The sequence below is a fragment of the Thunnus albacares genome, chromosome 3 (genome assembly GCF_914725855.1).
Source record: "Thunnus albacares chromosome 3, fThuAlb1.1, whole genome shotgun sequence".
Taxonomy (NCBI): Eukaryota; Metazoa; Chordata; class Actinopteri; order Scombriformes; family Scombridae; genus Thunnus; species Thunnus albacares.
The window spans coordinates 28,822,217-28,845,901 of record NC_058108.1 but is presented as its reverse complement, the minus strand read 5'-3'; the positions used below and the strand labels follow the sequence as shown (position 1 = coordinate 28,845,901).

General features: G+C 40.5%; 1 protein-coding gene across 1 annotated transcript; it reads left to right on the top strand.

The window, feature by feature from the left end:
* Nucleotides 1-9,767: 9,767 nt before the first annotated feature.
* LOC122979789 (beta-1,3-N-acetylglucosaminyltransferase lunatic fringe-like) lies at nt 9,768-20,399 on the top strand. Its single transcript, XM_044347526.1, has 8 exons — nt 9,768-10,427; nt 15,514-15,562; nt 15,928-16,030; nt 16,117-16,270; nt 16,434-16,519; nt 16,625-16,784; nt 16,891-16,976; nt 17,767-20,399. Exons 1-8 carry the CDS (start codon nt 10,056-10,058, stop codon nt 17,831-17,833), a joined length of 1,077 nt encoding a protein of 358 aa, XP_044203461.1. The 5' UTR covers nt 9,768-10,055; the 3' UTR covers nt 17,834-20,399.
* The last annotated feature ends 3,286 nt before the right edge of the window (nt 20,400-23,685 follow it).

Genomic DNA, 23,685 nt, shown 5'->3' with positions numbered 1-23,685 from the left:
AGAGAGAGAGAGAGAGAGAGAGAGAGAGCATGCGTGCACGAATACCCCCACAGACGTACTGGAAATTGTCAAACATCCCATATAGCAAAAGGAAATGTCTCTTGTCTGAGGGTTTATTTATTCAGGACAAGAAACAGAAGGTCTCAGATAGATTAAAAACACACACATATTTCATTTTTAATGTGGTTTTAATTGCATTACAGTATGAAAACAGGGATGATGTGAAACACAAGTAGTGAACAGGGAACTTTTGGCATGTACACACAAACACACACACACACACACACACACACACACACACACATACACACAGTCGTCTGCATCCCTCGTCTGATTCGGTGGCTCACAGTGAATGGAAAGTACCTACCATGGCACAGAGTCAGAGAGGTGGTAAGCACAGACACAAGATGAGATAATGAATGTGCTGAACAAAAGTGAGCGGATGGAGAGAATCGAGAAAAGAGAGCAGGGTGGTAAAAATAGAGGAAATGAAAAAAAAAAAAAAGTGAGTTGAGCCAGAAGAGAAGGCCTGTGTGCTCCATCCAGATTGTTTTTTATGAAAGGTCTGTTTCTCATTGGTTGTCCTCGGGACCCAAAAAAAAACAATTTTCCTGTTAAAAGTTAATCTCTCTCCCACACACACACACACACACACACACACACACACACAGTACACAAAGGCTCTGCAGGTTTTTCCATCATTGATAAAATGATACTCATCTCAGCACGTTGAGTGTGTGTTAGTGTTTGGCTCCATCCACACTGCCTCTTTCTGTTATTGTGCAGTATCTAAAGTTGCATCCTAAAGGAAAACTTCACTGATCTTTCGACTATTACATTTTCAACACCTTAAAGCTGAAAGGTGGCTTGGGAAGACTTTGCAGCTTGCTTTTTTCATTTAGATGATAGCAGCTTGGATTCACAGCAGCTGCAATGAACAGCGAAAAAGAAACATTAAAACGTCCAAAGAAACTTCACAAACCAATCCTACAGCATAATCCACCTCTCTGCTTTTGATCCGTAGTCCATGATCAAATATATTACTTTCATGTCATATTGCATCGTCACTAGAAGCTCAGTTGGAAGTAGGGTATTTGACGATGATTATTAGGAACAAGCTGACATGACCAGATTAACCTGTAAGAAGGCCCTGGGGGGAGGGAGCCATATTGACCCCCCCACTCTACATCCTCTGTACATTTTTATGAACTCTGTCATCTCAAAGTTCCCATAAAGTGTGTCTGCAGATTAAACAAAGGAACTTCATTATTGTTCCAGGCACGCAGAAGCTAACCAGCACTGTGCTTTGGTTCTAGTTTGCTGTGTGTCCCAGCGTTTTATAGTCACACTGAGGCGTCCGTTGACTCTACCCGTCCTCCCAGCCGCACAGCTGGTGCCGAAGCCAAAGCCGTGGGCGGCTCCACCCATCAACGGACGCTTCAGATGGGGTTAAAATAACTCCCTGAGCGCTGACGTTGACCAAAAATGGCCCCATTCACCAGTGACAGCGGATTATCTGAAGTGAATACCAGTTTGGTAACCTCATGCCTGTACAGAGGCCTAAACTATCTCGTTCTGACTACATAAAAACAGTGAAGTAGTTTAGTACAGTGGTTCCTAAACTTGGGTTTGGGCCCCCCTCAAAGACTCACGAGATGATAGATGTGAGAGCAGTGAGATGATTAATGAGGACAGAAGAAACTACAAAGTTCTGATACAGAAAATGTGCTTTCATTTTTCATTTTTGTCTAATCTTTAGCAAGGGATATCAGTAAGCTAACGTTAACTACGCAATAGTTCCACCTGATAGGACAACTAGTTTTGTGGTGCAGCCAGTTTTAATTTAGTGATGCGTGAATCTGCACTTTAAATATTTAGCTATAATGAGGCGAAATTTGAACTTACAAACAGCTGGTGAACTGGCACCTGGAAACTCTATCATAGACGCACAGCATTTTTTTTAACACAACAACATTTTAAAATACCTCGGTGTGGATGTGGTCTAAGAAAGAAAGCAAATAAGCAAATTTCCCAAAATGTTGAACTATTCTTTCAAATAACAATGCAGAAACCAGCCTGAGAGCCCCCACAACTAGGACCACAGCTTCTTTCCCCAGGCAATAGCCATATTTTTTTTTTTTTTTAAGATTCTTTTCTGGGCATCTTAGCCTTTCTTTGATAGTGATTGTGGAGACAGACAGGAAATGTGGGGAAAGAGAGTTGGGAAATCAGCTGGGAATCGAGCTGGAGACGTGCTGCTCAGGGTATTTGCGTCCATGTGGTATGCATCTTAACCACTCAGCTATCGGGTCGCCCGGCAATAGCCATCTTTAACAACGACAGTAAAAGACTGTAAAGATACCAAGTCATCTCAAATTCATATTGTGTAGGCTATACTGTGTCTTTGCCTGTTCTGCACTGTGTAGATGTATATAAATTTTTTAAATTATTCTGTTAATACACATACCATTTATTTACACTCAAATTTGTATTTATATTTACATTGATATTTATTCTGCTATTTATATTTTGGTTTTTTTGACAGTTTCATCATGTCACTATGCAAGTACATAGTCTACCCCCACTACACTGAATCTTTGTGATTTATGTCCCTTTCTTTGTTGTGTTTATTTTTATGTTTATTGTTTAATGTTCATGGTTACTGCACTTCCTGTTAACACACATTGAATTCCTTGTATTTGCTACTTGGCGAATAAATCTGACTCTCATTCCTCTGAATTTGGATTCTGATTCATAGTTGCATTACTGACGTATTGTACTTCAGTAGTGCAAATTCCCTATTGCACACAGTGAACCTAGTATTTTTGGGCCTCTGTGGTTCTGATGCTCCGGGGCAATTGTCAATTCAGCCTTACATACTGAACCTTTAGATCAACAGCTGAGTGTTTTATGTTGCAGGAGCAGTTTGAGAAGTTTTTATTTGATGTAACTCTGGGATTTCATTAGAATTAGTTGTAGCTGTGAATCCAAGCTAACAACAGCTGCTTGTCCTCCACAGAGCAAAACTTTTCAAAGCCTCCTTTCAAGAAAACTCAAAAGATAGATTTTTGAAGTTGTCTGTAGTTTTTTTAAACAAACACACTCGGGGACAAATACACAAGCAAATGAATTGTTTCCTGATCCTCAAGGGGTTTTTTTTCAGAGAAGAGAAAAGCTTTAATCAATATCACATTGTGGAGCAGAATCCCCTGACACCGTGACTGACGCCACGATAGCCGCAAAGCTCCGTCCCAGACTGCGACCTGGGACATATCTAACCCCCTCCTCCTCCTCCTCCTCCTCCCGTCCTACCCCGATCACTTGCTCTTTCCCTCCCTCCTCCCCCTCACCACTCCATCGTCCTCTCCTCTAGATGTGGTTTGCGAGCGATTCCTCGCTCTGGCAAGAAGAAAGGAAGAAATCATCTTTGTTGTTTGTTCTCCTTCAGCTTGCAATCGCACAGCTCTACAGTTCCTTTATTTCTAGGAATAACCACATTCAAGCAGCAGTTGATCTTCGATTAATTTAAAAGTGAAGATGAAAGTGACTCTGAGAGCCCAAGAATGTGTTTTTCTTCTGTTTGTGTGCGCGCGTGTGGAGCTCAGAGAGTGAGAGGAAACAGGGGGAAAAGTCCCAACTTGAGGCTTGGAAAACTGTGACCTTGCACTCTGAATCCTGCAACATATTGACGACGAGTTAAAAAAAAGGAGGGGAGAAAGCAAGGAGAGAGGGAAAGCAAAGAAAGGAGAGAGAAAAGAGAACCGTTATATTGCTCTAAACACAGAGACAAAGGGAAAAGACAGCAGTACACACAAATTAACACAACTTTTGACAAGACTATAAATAGAGACGCTTCAATCCACATCCATTCAACAACCACAACATTCTCCAGATACACACTCACACACACAAACACAGCTCCGGCTCACACTGTGGCTGCACTGATATGGTTTAAGAGGAAATTAAAGCTATCATAAAGAGGGGAACTTGTAAGTGTGTGTGAACGCGAACTGCATGTGCAGCTCAGCTGTTGTTCTCTGCATGATCTCCAGCAGCATGAAAGTGAAGGCAATAAGCTGTTTGTAGCTTTGAAGGACGGGAATAAAGAAGTTTTCATGGCAAAGACGGACAGAGAAGGACGTAGAAAAGAGGAAATAAATGAGGGGTCTGGTTTCGCTCTTCTCATGCTGACTCTCTCAATATGTGTCTGTTTCTTTGCATTATCAGCAGTGTTACTATGTCGTGCAGAGCAACGGATCTGCCTCCCCTGTGATAAGAAATGCAGGAACTAATCGGCTATTGCGCAAAAACTTTACAAAGTGATCTGACCTCCACTTAAACTGCTAATGTCCTAGAAAAGAATCATTTTAGTGAGCAGCTAGACGAACCAAAAACAAAGCAACCTGCTCTCCATCTTTAACAAAACATCTGCAGGGATAATGTTTTAAACCCCCTGACAGCAATTACTCGCCTGTGTCTGTCATTACAAACTCATGTTCTGCAGTCAAACTCACAGAACTTTATTTTAAACATATGAACAATTCTAGTTTAGATCTCATGTCAGGATTAATTTTGGGAAAATGTGAATAAAATGATGTGCACTTGAGGTAATCGGAAACAGGTTGTGAACTCAACACCGACATATCATCACCTTTTAAGTTGATATGTTGAACTTGTTAGCAAACAGTTGCTTATTTCCACATCCAGCAGTTATGGAGCATTATCATTCATTTGGAGTCATGTTTCTGTCCACCTGGTGAATGCAAGTCCAATATTCACTCTCTTTTGGCTCTGTTTTTGGTCTCCACCAACCTCTGTGGCTCTTTAGCTGCTAAATGCTCCACTATGTTCACCAGCTAGTTGTTAACTGTGTCTGTTTGCTGTTTGGTGCTGAGCAGATGATGTATAGTGGGTTTTTAGAGCGTTTTCTCTGAAAATAGCTGCCTGCTGTGGCCAAAAATGACACTATATGAGCTGTGAGAATGAACCAAAACAGTAAAGTTGCAGCCGCACAGATAAACATGGAGCTGAAACTCACTATAAAGCTCCATAAAGACGAGAGGAGTTGAAGAGTTGCTGATAATTCTCTGTAGGTTTGTCACTACAAGCATTTGTCATTTGATACATTGTTATTATAGCTGCTTTAGAAACATGGTGCAACCATAAAAAAAATTGAGTCGTTATCATCATATACTTTCAACAAATGGAACAAGCTGATACAGACTATTACACTGTCAGACAGTGTGCAATAAGATGGTTTTTGAACCAGGTTTTTGTGGTTTCAAAAGGGGGGGTTTTATTTACCCAAAAAATGCAAAAAGACCAAAGCAATCATGATTAATTACTAAATAGGGCCCTAAAAGAGACTGACAAAACACAACTGGACTGGCCAGTTTAATTGACCTCAACAAAGACAAAACTGACCAAACTAATGACACACTGGCTGACCAAACCATTTAACAAACACAAGTGGTGGACAAAACACAATAATTAAATTAATTACAAATAAATACTATAGAGAGAGTTTGCTTCTAACTCAGTATTAACTAAAAATCTAAACAAAGTAAGTCTAAATTAAACTTACAAAATTAACTGAAAAATACACAAACAACATCTACAAAGCCCCTTTTCTGCTGCTTAAAGGTAACAGAACTTAAGTGTTGACAGTACAAAACTGACTAAATGTGTGTGTCTCAGCTAGAAATTATGCATCTCAGAAATACTAATAATCTTCTGGAAAATCAAATTGTTGGCTATTTAATGAAATGAAAATTGTAACTAACTAAATATGAGCAAAGGTAATTCAAAATGAGAATGTGGAAAGATGAAGAAACCAGATATTTTAGTTATCTGCTGGTATGTGTGGGTGCAGCCCTTCACGCTACGTGAGTGGAAACAAAAAGGGGAAAACTGTATGTATATAGTTAAGTTAGATGTGAGCTCTTATCTGACACCATCTGATTATTTTGTATCTTTAAGTTTCTTCCTTTTCAGTGATGACTAAGTTTTCCAGCCAAACTGATGATTAGATTGTATGAGATACTGGAGGTCACAGTGTGAGTCACCATTTCAAAAAATACACAATTACAGTAAATGTTACAAATAAGTAACATATAAGTCATAGATCATTGAATGTTTAGTAATATTGCCAACTGCTGAGTTTCAGTGCTGACACACTGTTAGTGTCAGTTGAAGGTTTTAATGTCTTAAAACAAAATGGGAAGCATGGTTATGAAATGGTGTTTCTCAATGAGCTTTGACGCTACAATAATCAATATTCTTATATTAACAATGGATCAAATGACTACATTTATGTGAAAGATTTCACTCTTTTGAATTATCAACTGACTCTGCTGTTCCTTTTAGCTCTGGATTTCATCAGTGTCTTCCAGCATATTGTGTCAGTTTTTCAGACGAACTTAAGTGGTATTCACTCAACTGAGTCATTTCCAGACGCAACAGGCAGCTGTTTTCAGGGAAGAAGGCCATGATGAATTCACTGTAGCCAACCAGCATAGTACCATTTAGCAGCTAAAGAGCCAGATATTTCCCTCAGAAGTTGGTGGAGACCCAAGACAGAGCCAAAAGAGAGTGAATATTGGACTTAGATTCACCAGGTAGCCAGAAATACAACTCCAAATAAATGCTGATGTTGCTCTGTATCTGCTGGATGTGTAAATAAGCATCTAATGTTTGCTGACACATTATCAACTTATAGGGCGATATACTGTATGTCTGTGAACCCAAGTGGGCAACAACAATCAGTTAATGCAGGTTTAAGATCAGCTAAATACTCTACCCGTGTACGAAATCACAGACTATGCACCACATACCCAATATGTGTACTATCGTTCAACATACTTTTGTGTGAATCAACACTTACCTGTAATTATCACGTCACTTCCTGAGAGCCTCCTTGCCGGTTGGAGACGCATAACCATGGCAGCCTGTGCCAACCATGAAGCTCATTTAAAAAATATATTACGCTTTGCAAAGTGAAAACCTTATACTTACTCTTAAATTGAAGGATTATTGACATTACGCCAGTGCTGCCTTAGTTGCTGTCCGCCATTGTCTGTTATGTTGCTGTTGTTGTCGTTACTACTGCATTGTATTGTGGGATATTTATGCCAGCGTAGTGTACTGTTTTAGTGTACTAAATAGCATGTTAATATGGAATTTCAGATACAACCCATGCGATACAGTTGAAAGCTATTAAGTGAACCTTTAGGTTGGGATTGTTTGGAGGAATTAAACATGTTAAAGGGGACATATCAAGCACATTTCTAGGTCTATATTTATATTCTGGGGCTCTACTGTAACATCTTTGCATGACTTACAATTCAAAAAACTCCTTATTTATCTTATACTGGCCCTTTATGCAGCCCCTCACTTCAGCTTCTGTCTGAAACAGGCTGTTTTAGCTCCTGTCTCTTTAAGGCCTCCCATCCTGATGTGACCACTCTGTTCTGATTGGCCAGCTCTTGGAAGCTGCCCCTCGACAGATCTCTGGCAATTTCAGAGGCTACATCAACAAACTATTGTAGTAGGATTTCATTATTTTTTTCATTCTTTACAGGAAATTTAAACTTCTCAAATACATCTGTACATTTTCAATGTGTGTGAACAATGCAAACAACCTATGGAACCTTAGCAACAACCTTAGCAACAAAGATTATGGAACAGATGGCCAGTTGTGGGCATACGTGAACAATCTGACATCAGTTCGATGAGGGAGTAGAGGTGACTTTGCAAACAGAGCATTCAGAGCAGGCTGAAGTCCTCGCTTTTGATTTTCAGGGAGCATGTCTACATACATTCCAACTGAAGTTTTGGACCTATGACCATGTTTAACAGACATCAGACACCATAACAGAATAAAAATAACAGAAATTCCAAAAAGTGTCTCCTTTAGATTCAGTAAAATGCACCAGTTTTCTATTATGTGTAAGGATCTGTGCTCCGTTTTTCTACAGTGAGTCTTTAATATCCTCATCATACTTCGTGGCACTTTCTAATTTTCTCTCTAAAGTTGACCTAAATTAACTTTTAGTCTTGGTGTGGCATTTGTATATTTTCTCAAAATGTAACATTATACTTACTTTGCTTGAAGGACCAGCACAGATATGCAGCACAGACAAACCGCACATTATTAGAGAGGAAGCATTCCTCAGATGGTTGGTGGATCTGGCAACCTGCATGGCTCCTTGGCACGTCTGTATGTGTCTGTGTGTGTGTGTGTGTGTGTGTGTGTGTGTGTGTGTGTGTGTGTATGTGTGTGTGTCTGTGTGTGTGTGTGGCATTGGCAGCACTACACACACTCCGATGTCACGGTCTTCTTCAACATCTGTCCTCTTGAAGAATGACCCGCCAGGCTTCCTCACAGAGGAACTCCAGGCACGTTGCTCTCAAACTGCTGCTTTCATCTCAAAACGCCTGTAGCGTCCTGATTTATCATACACATTACTCTTCATAAGAAAAACCTGCCTTAACGGTCATATTTTATTCCTAGCATCATTAGCGAGGTTGTGAGTAGTGCAGCATAAGACAATATGACCCCAGGGTTTGCCTTTAAGAACCATTTTTCTGGGTTTGGCTTGTTTTTCTTTCCTTTTTTTAACCAGAGACACATAAAAAAATGTACAACATTCACATATGTGCACAATAACAATTGAACCTATGAGGCATAAAGGAGAGAGTGACTATTTAAAACACATTTTGGATGTTGCGTGTGAATGGCTGATATGAAGGCAGTTTATCAAAAATATTCAGAGCCCAGGGTGCAATTTATAACAATTAGACTTTGTAATCACACCCACAAAACCACACACACACACACTAATAGAGACACACCAACACATATGTGAGATTTTGTTAAACAGCGTTCTGCACAACCATCATCAAACACCTAATGATTTTTTGCAAGAACGGGGTTCATCCTTCTTGTAAACTTCCGCTGACTCCAAGAATGAGTGCAACCGAAATTTAAAGTCCCCTTCCCCTCAAAAATGTGTTTTGCTTATTCTGGATTGCTCAGCAAAGGAGAAGTAGTAGATGTAATGTAAATCATTTTTTATGAGATAACTGAACTTTTTTGTGAAAAAAAAGCCATATGAGACACAAATTGATACTTTTAGCAGTGTTTTTATCTGTCGTAAAACATGTCTGGAGGGGATCTTTAACTTTCAGTGCAGTTATCTGGTTTATCAGTGAAATTTATTCTTCTGCGTTGTAGACCTCCATTGTTGTTCAAAACCTGTTGAACTGGGCGACGTGTTTCTTCGCCCTGAAGGCTGTGGTTATGGTAGTTTATTTAGAGACGGATCCAAAGTGATAAGAATGTAAATCAAGCATTTCCCTACGTCACACACCACTACGCATGTGTGTTTACAGCGTTTCGCTAGCTTGTTATGCTACATATCACGACCTCTTGACTCCGCATGGAAGTTCTTTGAGAAATTTACATTGAAACACAAAATGCTGAAAATGTGATCGCTGTAATTAGTCTTTGGAGCCGTTTCTAAGCAAACTACAGTAGCCATTGACTTCGGGTTGAAGGAACCAGTGCAACAGTGTGGCTCATTAACATGTTTTTAATGGTTTTTGCACAATAATGGAGGTCTACAGCACAGGAATAAGAGAGGCTTTGGATACACACACAATACAATTCATCGCTGGTTTGGCTCCTCTGTTATTTTTTGACAATGTATAAAAATATATAAAACCTCCAACTTTATACTTTAAGTTTTACTTCATGCTTGCTTTAAAAAGTGAAGCCAGTACTTGAAGTTGCCATGTGGATGTTCATCCACAGACCCCGCCATCACTTTGCTGGTTCATCCCGCCCACATTGAGCGCTCAAACCGGCCATTGGATCCACAGCGCACCGCCCCGCCCCCTGGAGGAGCTTATAACTTGACTGTAAAGTAAAGAGTCACTCAGTTTGAGGTTCAGAGGCAGTGCAGCTGTGCAGTTGGGTCAGCACTGTGGAGATGTGGAGAAAATAGACCTTTTCTGACCACGAATGAAGCTGTAAAATCACCCACACAGTCACAATGTGGAAGCCCGCCGGGGCATCAAAATGCACCTCCAGCTCAGCGGGACCCCGCGCTGCCGCCGCCGTCACCTGTCTGCTCGTGGCCGGGATGCTCGTCGTCACTGTCGGACACCCGAGCAGCGGAGACCCGGAGGAGCCTCCTCCTCCTGCTGCTGCGGGCGCGAGTGGAAAAGTTTTCTCGGCGTATTTCAGGAAACTGACCCGAGAGAGGAGAGCAATAAGCGGACCCCAGCGGAGCAGCAGCCCGCCCGGACCGGTGGAACATCTTTCCCCGGGTGACCTGTTCATAGCGGTGAAAACCACCGGGAGGTATCACCGACAGAGACTGGAGCTCCTGTTGGACACATGGATCTCCAGAAACATGCAACAGGTGAGCCAAGGGATGTAAAGATACCTGATATCTGTCACTGGGAAACAAGTTGAATTTCTTAATGCAGTTAGAGCCATATGATAAAGGAGGTACATTAATAATAAACAACATTTTGAAACAGTTGAAGTTTTATAATATGTTACTTTGTGTCACAGGTGATACATACCAGAAAGGATTTTGAACTCACACTATAAGTATTTTACCTCTTGATCATCATTTTTCAGCTCTCTACCAAACATATAAACCAGCTGTGATCCTGTTAATGTGTTTTATCAACAGTCTACTGTAGTATCCAGTATTTCATGCAGGATACAGTAAGTGCTGATAAGTCAAGTTAGAGCTCATATATCTAGTATTATAGCCAAAAGACAGACCCAACATCGAGGGAAGTTGTATCCAGTTAAAATCAAGATTATTTATATTTATTAGTGTCATCCAGACCAGACCTTTACCCTTGTTTCCTTCCTCTCCTGCTGCCATTGCAAGTTATAAACCCCGTGAAATGCGACTGGGTCCGCCGGCTCTTTGATCCAGCCTGCCAGTGAATTGTGAAGCAGAGATAGAGGCCTTTGTAATGTATGAGAGGGAGATCTAAAGACTAACAGGCCGACCACACTGCTGCTAATGTGTTGACCTAATCCAAGCAGGGGGACATGAGGAGGAAGGACCGCAGGACTCATCAAGGAGTCTCAGTGGGATGCAGATTTGTTTCAAGGCTGCGAATACAACAGAACAATTGTTCAGTTGTTAGTTCAGACTGTCAGCAACATGCAGGGACTTAGTCTGGATGATGAAACCAGATTCAAACATCATAAAAACTGAGACGTCATGGCTTTGAAAAGAGGAAGTAGAGAGAGTTTAATGCCAAAAGTGCTCTGTAGAAAGTTTTCAGAGGTGGAAAGTAACACCTCGAGCACAGTTTTTAAAAATATTTTTGTTCATCTTTCTACTTCTACTCCACTGCATTTGAGAGTGAAATATTTTACACCACTACATTTATGTGATAGCTGTTCTTACTAGGGCTGCAACTACATATTACACACAAAGAGCATCTTTTTTGTCCAAGGTTAAGTGTTTTCTGTGGTCTCGGTTTGTCCAGCCAACAAGTCCAAAACCCAAAGATATTCAGTTTACTATCGGATATGACAGACAAAAGCAGAAAATCTTCACATTTGAGAAGCAAAAACCAGCATTTTGATTTTAAAAAAAGGCTGGAACCATTAATCTAATCTAATCGATTAATTGACTAATTGTTACAGCTTTAGTATACTTAGTAGTTACTTTTCAGCTAAAGATTTTACCAGGGATGCAACATTTTCTCTGTAAAATGACAGTAAATATTGAATAATGGCCACAGACCAAGGTAACTCCTTCAAATGTCTTTGTCTGACCAACAGTCCAAAACCAAAAGATGTTCAGTTTAGTGTCATGTATGAGAGAGAAATACATCAAATGAAGCTGCAACCAGAGAATATTTGGTATTTTCAACAACAGGTACATTAAAATGCTGCTGATGCCTCAAAGCGAACTCTAAACCAATAAAAGTGGCCATTCTTTAGTCTAACCTTTACAATATACAGGTACAGTTACACTTAATCACTCATATTTGTGTACTCAAGTACTATTTCAAATCAGTTTTTCAGTATTTTTCTATGCTACTTTTGCGAATTCTCCTTCCACCACTGATCATGTTAGAAACCGTCTTCACAAGTCCAGGATTAAACCAGCGGTCCTGTGATCTGAAAGAGTTACAACACGACCGCTGGATTTCGACGTGGAGATGTTGATACAGGAGGAGCTGCAGTCACAGAGCCTTACAGATGAAACAGATGAGATCAAATGGAATTAACTGGCAGCTTTTTAGGTCTGAATCACAATGCCGAATGAGTCAAGGATGAATCTGTTGCTATAAAACACATGGGACTGTGGTAAAACTGCACCCAGCGGCTTCAAAGCTCGTAATCGAATGCAGACGTTGAGTGTGGAATCGTACAGCGGTCGTTCTGATTTCCATTTAAACCTCAGTGTTTGAGGAAAGGACTCGTTCAATCCTCGTTTCAGACTGTTGACATGTAAATAAAGCTCATGTAGGGGGAAATCAGCTGGTGTGCGTATGTCTGACGGATTCCTGCTTCTGCTCTCACGGTCAGGTATGTGTAACTCTACCTGTTTCCCAGACACACCTCTATACTTTCAGACTGCTGAGTAATGGAAATACAGCAGCGTTTGTGCACATACACACACACACACACACACACTCTCACAGTGTTACCTTCACAGACACACAAATGCCCTGGGAACTCACCAGATTTCTCATGGGAAGTTAAAAATGTGTCTGATCACAAGAGTAAACACACACACACACACACACACACACACACACACACAAACACACCACTTTCTCCTGCTCTGTTGGTTGTTGTTGTTGCCGCCGTTTCCTGTGCTATAAAGCTCAACTCCTGGCGAACCACCGACCCACGACACACCCCCACCCCCCCTCTTTTTTAAACCACATTTTCTCTTCCGTCTCACCCCCACCCTCCCCCCCCACACAAACACACCCTCCCCCAAGCTTTCCCAGTGTGGTTCATGCATACACTGGTATCACACAGACACTCATACAGATGCAGAAGCTGACTGCTCTCGAGGGGCTTAAGGAGCTCAGAGGGGGAAGAAAAAAAAAAAGACTTGACATAAACTCACAGCTGGTTGGACTTTCTCCATTTTTTTTTTCAGTCACTCTCTCTCTTTCTCTCTACCACAAGCAGTGATGTGATCATACAGTACTTGCACCGAAGATTTATTAGTGAATTTGTGCTGCATGGCAGGCGGGTTGTGAAGGGGAAGCCTCTGAAATTGGTCTTTCCTCCGAGGCAGCCATACTGTGTTTTTGTTATTTTGTCTCTGTACTACAGCGCATTGGATATGTAATCAAACTATAATCTCTAAGTACTGATTCTCAGATTTTGTCTTGACGCATAGCTCCCCAGTTTTAGGAGACAGAAAGTAATTAGTTAAGCTTTATTTAATCAGGAAGTCTCCTTGAGATCAAAATCTATTTCACAAAAGAGGTATGAGAGCAAAATGAATCACAGGTTATTCACACAAGGCAGCCACCGCACACACTAATTAAAACAGACACCAGTATTATTAAAAAAAAATACCAACAAGAGGATGATTAAAGTCCCTCAAGGCAATGAGTGTCTTTAACTTCAATTTGTTTTGCGGTTCATTCCTCCAGTATTGAGGTGCGTTGTGCCGGAAACCAGTCTGACCAAGTTCATCTGGTGTAAGGGAATTTAAAGTTAACCAACCATGTGATCTGGTCATGCTTGTTCACATCAGGGCTGTGACTAACTTTTTTTTTTTTTTTAATCGATTCATCTGTTGAAAATTGAAAAATGTAGATCAGTGTTTCCCAAAACCCAAGATGCAACCTTAAGTGTCTTGTTTCATCCCGACCAACCGTCCACAACCCAAAGATATTCAGTTTATTACCACAGAAGACTAAACAAACTAGAAAATATTCACATTAAAGAAGCTGGAACCAGAGATTTTAGGGGATTTTTAAAAAAAAACAACTCAAAACGATTTAATCAATTATCAGAATAGTTGCCAATTCATTTTCTGTCTGTCGACTAATCGTTGCAGCTATTGTTTGAACTCAACTGAGGATGTTAAATATCAGTATTTTAGATAGCATGGCCTGAAGTAACTGGACAAGTTAACATGAACTTTGCAATCGATCACCGCCTGAAGTCTTCGACTCTTGTTATCTTCCCCGCTGATGTTCTGCCAAACCTGCAGAGCAGCGATCCACTGCGGATCAATGTGGTGATTTGCCGCCGTCTTGGCATCTAAGTTAAAACGATTTTTTAGATGTCTGGGACACATATAACTGTCTTTTTAACAACAACATTATTTTATTCCAGTGGGAAGCAGAATGTAACTACACTTTAAAATACAGCCATTAAAATATGGTAGAAACAACAGACATCTAAAAACGTTCAGTTTTCAACCAAATTTAGAGTTTTAATCTAAACTCCCAGATGTTTTTAGGCGTGCTAGTGGTCTGGCTCTATGAATGGGAATGTCAGTCAGCTGCTCCACCACTTTGGTACAGACTGAAATACCTTGAATACCTTGGGGCTGCAACTAACAATTACTTTCATTATCAATTAATCCTTCTGATCAATTGATCACTCAATCAGTCTTTTCGTCTATAAAACGTTACACCTACTTAACATCAGCATGTTAGCATCGTTGTTGATGTTTTGCATTGTAGCACGCTGATGTTAGCATTTAGCTAAAATCACTATGTTTATGACTGAGTGCAGCCTCACAGAGCTGCTAGCATGGCTGTTGACCTGCAAATCATTGAATATGGTCTCGTACAAGTAAAACCGCTGCTCAGGTGGATTGAGGTCATGTGATTGATTTGGACAGACAAGAACGTTACACTATTTGGCCATCTTTGGATACCAGTCTGTGCTGTAAGTTTAGGATCATTATGCTGAAGGACTACAAGCGCTACACTTCTCACCCGACGTGGATGTAAACAGCTTCAAGGTGTAGCTGAGAGTCAGCAGTTTCACCTCATCTTCAATGTTTCCCTTCAAATCTTTTGTCCTGGAATACAGGGCAGACTATTTACAGACTGCACTCTCTGTGCACCCAGAGTGTGTGTTTACTTCCTGTGGAAAGTGGAGGGGTCTGCACGGCTTCCTGAGTGCGCAGCGACCCTCAACCCCATCACTCATCACATAAACACCCATGTAGACAAACACACACCACAGGGTTGCGACCAGCTGCTCCGCCGCTGATAGACGTGCAGCTTACCTTCGTCCTGGCCTTCATCCAGTATCAGCATTGCTCGCCGCTGTGTTTTTTCGGCGGGTCAGCGTGTGTGTGACCAAGGAAACACATGGAGCTTCACCTGAAACCGTCATCCATGAACCGTGATGGCGGAACAGGGCAAGCTTCTGTGATCCCTGTGTTTTTGTTTCCCTGCTGGTCAGTAAAAGGTGCTGGAATAACATGACCTCTGTGTGTGTGCTTTTGTGTTTTGCTTTTTTTTTTTTCACAGACGTACGTGTTCACCGATGGAGAGGATGAGAAGCTGAGGAAGAGGATGGGTGAGCTGAGCGCACACATGAACGCACATAAACACATACACACACTCGCACAGAGCGGTTTTGCTGAGTAGCAGCCGTGTTATCTGCAGACTGAGAGGCAGGAAAGCAGGAACCAGGCTGCTGACTGGGCAATACTGGGTTTCCATGAAGTGCAGGAAGTCACTCCAGTTTAATCATGAGGCCTTTTCCTCATCTTACTCATGGAATTGTTTTACTTTCAATGAGGTATTCTTTTCACTATCAGACACATTGTGCAGAAAAATGTGCAATCGCGACATTTATTAGGGTGTTTTCATGCAGTCATTTCAAACGGCTTTTTATTCCTGTGTCATGCTCGGTTATTGATTTCTGTTTGTTATCATCAGGGGCTCGCCTCATCAACACCAACTGTTCGGCGGCGCACAATCGTCAGGCTCTTTCCTGTAAAATGGCGGTGGAATACGACACTTTTGTTAACTCTGGCAAAAAGTAAGATACAGTCCTCACGTGCAGCACACACAGTCATACATGCACAGAAAGAGCTGTTCATTAACTGCCGGCTTCATGTGTCGCAGGTGGTTCTGTCACGTCGACGATGATAACTACCTGAACGTCGGCTCCCTCCTGAAACTCTTGTCTCAGTACAGTCACACGCAGGATGTTTACATCGGCCGGCCCAGCCTCGAGCGACCGATAGAGGCCACGGAGAGGCTCGGCACCGCTGAAATGGTAAACCTGATGATCCACCATGCAACTAAAAACACCTTTTAAAATTTAAATACTGTACTCTCCACTCATGTAGCCATGCAGGTTTAACGGCTTCACAACTGTTCTGTATGATTACAGCACCGTCGTTCATGCTGTATGTATGTGTGTGTGTGTTTGTGTGCAGAAGCAGGTGCGTTTCTGGTTCGCCACAGGAGGAGCAGGGTTCTGTCTGAGCCGCGGCCTCGCGCTGAAGATGAAACCCTGGGCGAGGTAGATCCTCACTTAAAGAAGAGAATGAGTTTTTTTAAAAAATTTATTTAACAGCTGTTTCAGCTTCATCATCATCGCATCTCCTCTTCCGCTTTGTCTGTCTAGTGACGGCACTTTCATGGCGACAGCTGAACACATCCGCCTCCCTGACGACTGCACGGTGGGTTACATCGTGGAGGCGCTGCTCGGCGTGAGCCTCATCCGCTCGGCGTTGTTCCACTCCCACCTGGAGAACCTGGGACTGGTGTCAGACGTACACAACCAGGTACACGAACGCAAAGTGACACAAACACGACGGACAGAACAACACGGCGATCAGGATATCAGCCACTACAGATATTAAAACTCTGCTCTTGTGTTTTTTTTATCAGGTGACTCTGAGCTACGGCACCGTGGACAACAGCAGAAACACTGTTAACCTGAAAGGACCGTTTTCAATACATGAAGATCCTACAAGGTAAACATTTTACCAGTGTGTATCAGTGCATGACATGAAAAAATACATCAATAATAGACTCTATGATATGAAGACTCTAAAGAGGAGATCATTGAATAACCAAAGAAATAAAGAAACGGGCTGGACGGCGATTCAGTAAATTTACTTACCCAACTTACTGCCTCCAACACACAAAACATCACCAACTCTTAACGATTATCTAGAGTCCTTGTCTGTTTTCATCTGCGGTTTTTTTGCAATAGTCCAAACTATTTCTTTAAAGACGTTTCTTTCTCTTAGATATTTATTTATTTTCACCCACTCACTCTTTTTCTTCCTTCTGTCCTTGTCTCGGGTTTTTCTAGTCAGTCATTTTTATCATTGTGCGCTGAAACGGACTAATTGCAGTTATTTCTGTACTTCATCAATAGACAGTGTTGCTTAGAGGGTGGGGGGGAGCGCACGCAGGAGACGGCAAGCCTGTTGGGGGGGGGATGGGTTAACAAAAGAAAAATTCAATATCTCTTTAAACAATCAGGAACACATACAGTGTATTGTATTTGTATATAGTTCTGACACAGTCTTATACAGCTGCAGGACACGCTTTAGTTTTAAAACGTGTGTACTACAATTGGACTTTATGTAAGTGCTTCATGTTGTGTATATTTTACTACTATGACAAGTTTCCTGGCTTTGTTCATTGTGTGTGTATGAATGTGAGCACACGACTAATTGTATTCGCAGTCTTATTTTCAAATCCCCAGTTGGCGGCTTCCAGGCATTGTGACACTCATTTCCCTCTCATTCTCAGGTTCAGGTCTGTGCATTGTCTGTTGTACCCAGACACTCCTTGGTGCCCGAGCCCCCATCGACTTTAACACCCATCCAGAGACGGCAGACGGAGGGGAGGGGAGAGGAGGGGGGGAGGAGACGGTCTGATAGAGGAGAGCAAGTACATGTCTGACTAAACTTGATTTTCTCTGATGGGAGAGGAAATCATTGCAGAAAAAAAAAAGAGTAAATAAAGAGGAGTCCCACTGCTACTCTCCTCCCACTCCAACGCTGAAGAATCTCTGAAACATTTGGACACTTTCCTCATGTTCAACTAGCAGTCGGACTATTGGCAAGGAATACCATTTTATTTGTTTGACACGTGACCTCTGACCCTTTGAACTGTTGCTGGGTGTCAAAAAGGCCACAAAACTACAACAAAAGAAGACTAAAAGTCAAAATTCTTGGATGGATGTAAAATAGAGAGACAACTTTGCTTCGCTGTGGGGCAAGAACTTTTAAATTTTTGGGCCTGAGGGTAGTGCCGGAGGAAAACGTAAGTGTTACCGAAATCAGAAGGACTTAATCAGAAGTGATTTTCAGATGGTTGGAAAACGTATTAAGGGGCCCGTGTCCAATTATCTCTGCAACTTTCTGACAAAGACAAACATTCAACTTCTCTCTCTTGTTCTCCTTTTTCATTCTTAACACTATGAAAGCCTTCGAGGAGAGACCGTCTGAAAGCGTGCACCATTATCCACAGTTTCAAACGATTATCGTGTCTTTGTCTTTCTATGATGCCAGGCTTTTCACCCAGCCTTCCGAGTTCTTTTTGATCATGATCCGGCTCTTATCCTCTGTGCGGTGGCCATTTTAGGACATTTCAGCTCTAAATGTAGGAATGAGCCTGTCAGACCCGCCTCATCTTTCTTCCATCTAAGCTCAAAATCCTTCAGCTTCAGTGGTCCTTCGTCAGTTTCAGCTCTCATTTGTTATATTTAGTAGGTCTCTGGTTCTAGCTGTGCTTTGGGCTTTTGGGGCTAGCGTGTAATGTTGAGGCGTAAAAGGGTAACACTGGTTTATTACGTCTTGTTTCTTACTTTCATATGTTTGGCCTTTATTTTTATCAGTTATGATAACATTGAACTCGATCTGGGAACCAGCAACAAAAACATTTGACAGGGCAAGAAACACAAGATGATAAGACACTTTGTGAACAAGCCAACAGTTAACTCACATTATCTAAAATACTTTATTTGGTTGTGAAACTGAAAGTGAACACACATGAAATGTTGTAAATAATCCTTCACTGGACAAGAAAACTGTTGCACACAACTACGGTAAGAATGTGAGATCTTAGCAATTAACTCAGTGAGAACATGTGAGATGCAGAATGTTATTATTAAGGAGCGAAATTATGGCCCAAATTATGAAAATAAGATAATAATCAACCAGAATTATCCTTAATTAACTTCAGTGGAATTTTTTTAGATGAAGATTGATATCCTCGCACATTTCCTCTCCTCTCACTCCACTTCTTCAGCTGTAAAAGATCATTTGTCTGAATGTTTGTGAATATTTGACTTGGTTTTCTGACCCTGCGCCCCTAGAAATGCAGAAGAAAGGATCATTCATTCACCGATTTATTTTCTTTTTAAGATAAAGCAAGAGCTGAGGACTCTGAAAGTAATCCAGACTCCATATCTGAAGTTCTATCTCATCAATGTTCAGTATTATCCTCTCTCTGAAGCATATTATCACGACTGAGCGCTTTCATTTGTGCTGTTTGCAATTCATCATATGATAAAAAAGGAATAGTTTGGGACATACTCTTGTTCAGTACTATTGCCAAGAGTCAGATAATTAGATTGATACAACTTATTTTTAAGTCTGTGATAAATATGAAGGTTCAGCCAGCAGCCAGTTAGACAGCCGTAAAGACCGGAAACAGCTAGCTAGCTCCGTCCAAAATAACCCCTGTAAGACCCCAAATTATAATTTTTACACTTCGGTTGTGTGTACAAATTAAACAAACAAGATATAAAATGTTAATTAGTAAGGTTTAGAGTTGCTGGTAGGTGAATTTTGTTATTTTAAACGGAGCCAGGCTAGCTGTTTCCCCCAATTTCCAGTCTTTGTGCTAAGCTAAGCTAACCGGCTGCTTGCAACAGCTTATATATTTATCAGACAGTCATGAGAGTGGACTCTATCTTCTCATCTAACTTTCTGTATGAAAACAAACCCCAAAATGTCAAACTATATTTTTAAGAACTCTCTATGGACTAACGTCATATCCCAAACTCATCCAGTGAGGTCTCTGTTACAAAATATTCTTCACAAATGGTGGACATCATCTGTCTTTGTCCATTTTAAATGTGTGGATTATGATTATTAATGATGTTAGACTGCTTTGAAAATGCAGTCTAACAAAGATATCCCCTTTGAGGTTTTATTGAGAAATGACTCATGTTGGGTCGTCTTCTATTCTGTGCATTGAAAGCAACAACGGTGCCGCGATTTAATGAAAGTTATTAAGTTAAATTCTGTCCCTTTTTTTTGAATGAATGTATATGATGAACTGTTGCTTCTAAAGCAGGCGTGCTCTCTCCAGTATCTGGACTGTATGTAGAGATTATGGTCGAAGTTAATAAAAACAGTGTTTGAACAAATATTTGAATGTGTTTGTGTGAGATTGTGTGCTATGATGGTAGCTTGGGGGATTTTAAATGAGGTTGTGAGGGACACCGTTCCAACCTTTCACCTCTGACCTTGTTTATGAGCGGTTGGGTTCCTGTCTGAAGACCCCTCCTCTGTACCCGTAAGCCCACAGAATTCCACCGCCCACACACAAATACACACACACTGAAACAACAGCAGTCCTCTTATCTGATCAAGCCATACACAAAGCCCTGGAGAGATAAAGGCAGAACTGAAAGATTAGCACAAACTGTGTTTATCTGTGTGTTTTGTGTGTGTATGTGTGTATGTGTGTGTGTGTGTGTGTGTCATGGCCTCTCTCCCACTGTGATCTCAGAGATGTCAGGCTGTGTGGACCACGGGGAGCACTTAAACTAGCAGTTACATAGTAGTGAATTAGTTATGCTATTGAGATTCAAAATGCTACTGACAGCGACACCTGCTGGCTGCATGTGTTACTGCAAAAAGTGAAAACAACTATATTACAAGATTGGTTAAAGTTCCCCTTCAAACATGTTTTTTTAAGATACTCTGCTTTGAATAATCATTTTTGTCTGATATGGTTTTTCCACAAAAACGTTCAGATACCTCGTTAGAATCCTTGCAATTAAATCTACTTCTTCTCTCTCATTGAAAAATCCAGGATCTATAAATATACAAATATTTTTCATTTTAAAAGTTTCTTACTTCACTGAAAAGTCTCTTCTCAGTGTACAGACCACGATCAGCTCCAAACCTCTTGTGATGTCACAAATCATGCTTGTAGGCACCGTGAAGCCCAAACATCTGATTTAAACATTAAAGTCCCCTTCCACCTTTTTCAAAAACAAACCTTTGAGCAGACGGGAGCTTTAAGTATAAGTAGTTAACTGCTGCTTGTCCCTACACATTCATTTCATCTGTATATTATAATATAATAAATAAGCTTTAATTATGAAGCGCTTTACATGGAAAAGTCAAGATAAAACAATTCAACAGAATATCATTAAATCATTAAAGTACTATTGAAAGCCACTAAAGTGCAGAGAATTGATAAAATACACAACAATAAAATAATCTAATTAAAATGGTAAAATAATCAAATAGAACAGATAAAACATACTAAAGTAAAACAAACAATGACTTTAGTAAATGATGCTCGTTCAACAAAAGTCTTTCAAACCTTTTCTTAATAGGTCAGAAATCTGTTATGTTTGGACTGTGACGGGGTGACGATGGAAATAAATCCAGGAATTTATTGTTCGATCCCAACAAATTTTGATATTTTGTACTTTAAAAATACATCAGAATTTCACATAAAACAAACCAAAAACTGAGGAGAAATGTTCCAACCAGCAAATACTTGACTTTCATTTCCATATTTCCATTTGTTTTCTTTTTTTTAACTTTCAACAAGAAAGCGTCACAATTCCAGATTAAATTGGTCAAAGCATTCTTCTAATTATGACTCATACATTGTTTAGCCACTAACCTCTTTTTCTTAATTTGTTTCAAAACTGGGTTATCGTCACTATAAATAGCATGACAGGCATGATTACCTCAAGGAAAAGCTTTGTATGCTGACTCATAGAGCATCAGAAACCCTGCTTAGAAGAATCTGAAGAGCTGCTGTAGCTGAACATCTTTTTTTTTTTAATGAGCCCATTTGCTCTCCAGACAGCTGCTGTGATGGAGGCATGTTTGAGTCATATACATTTTGGTCTCTGTTGCCTTTAAAGAGCACGATGGGCGCGGTGCATCATGAACAGATGATGTGGTTTTGACAGCTGTATCACAGAATAAATTCAACATATTATTACACTAATCGCAAAATTAGCTCTCTTGCAAAAGCGTGTGACTTTTCTTCCAGTTGAGAGAGAGCACACCAGTAATAATACATGCAATAGGCCTACATATCTGAGAGTAGACAATATGATGTTAGTGGACGGTCTGCAAAAACTTAAATCTTAATATGACTGTACAGCTTCCAGATTTGAGGCCCCGCTCTGTTTAACAAATAGACCAGAAATGTCATATAACGTTACAGATTCAGCGTTCACTTCTGTGTTGTTGGATGTCAGATGTTGTTGGCCGGATCATCAGATATTCGACAACTATTTTCCGACACCACATCTATGTGATTGTTGTCTAGCAGGGGAAATATGAATATAATGTTGGCAGAAACCTGCACCACCTGGATTCTCTTATTCATTCCTGATCAGATCCAGTGCTACTGCACACACATAAAATCTGAAACATTCCTGTCAGATTATAGAAGACGGTTGGATGTAGATCTTAGTTCTTGGATGATGTACCTGCACCGTAAGACCACTAGATGGTGATAACAAACGCTTGAAATGTGTAGTCCACTGTGGGTTGAAGGGATAATGTGAATTCCAGTGTCACATCTCCAATTCTAAGAGCTTAAACTGCCTCACCGAGTGACTAACAGTACTTCATAAAGAGAAAACATGTTCTTATGGAGAACATAGATAGAAATGAGCTGTTTCAGGTATGTTTGATGTTTGACTATAACTGAATTTCTTTCTATGAAGAAAGAACGTAACTTGAATGGGTCTCTGTTGGACTTTTCTTTTTATAATTAAAATATAATATTCAAACTATGTAAAAGAAAAACAATAAATGGACAAAACAAATGTTTCAGAGTTTGGAACGAGCTATTTCAATGTGTAATTTATACTGTATTTGGTGGATTACTTTTACCTCTTCTACAAAGTTAAGAATTCTGTTATAGCTGCTGTAGCAGAAACATGTAATTTAGATTTCCCAACGTGATACTTTACATCCAACAGCTGCAGTAAAACAAATGGAAGAAATTCTAAAACATCACATTGAATGCACTCATCATATCAGGTTAATTTAAGATTAACAGAGGTATCTCATCATTTCATCATCATAAATAAATCTCATTCTATACAACTGATCATGTATAGGTATTGAACGGCATTATTGAAGGGATGAAAGTTTGAAATAATAATCTCATCAATAATACAAGTGATGGAAGCTGAGCTGAGCTAAACAAGATCTTTCAAAACTTCTTGTGTTCAGTTTTCCGAGCTAAGATGTTGCAGACCAGACAGATTCTGCTATTGTTTTATAATCTATCGAGTGACACAAAGTATTAGTGTGTATTTCCTTGGACATTTGGATGCACTAAGCCCTGATAAGACGCTGCCAGTTACGTCACAGAGAAGATTAAGAGTAAACAGACACCCTTCTGTTCATTCATTTACACTATAAAAGAAGCCACAGTCTTGATCAG

Bases quoted from the DNA above. Each gene is read 5' to 3' on its own strand.
- LOC122979789 (XM_044347526.1), top strand. From the start codon at position 10,056: ATGTGGAAGCCCGCCGGGGCATCAAAATGCACCTCCAGCTCAGCGGGA. The intron at 16,785-16,890 runs GTACACGAACGC...TTTTTTTATCAG, and splicing joins TGTCAGACGTACACAACCAG to GTGACTCTGAGCTACGGCAC. The intron at 16,977-17,766 runs GTAAACATTTTA...TCTCATTCTCAG, and splicing joins ATACATGAAGATCCTACAAG to GTTCAGGTCTGTGCATTGTC.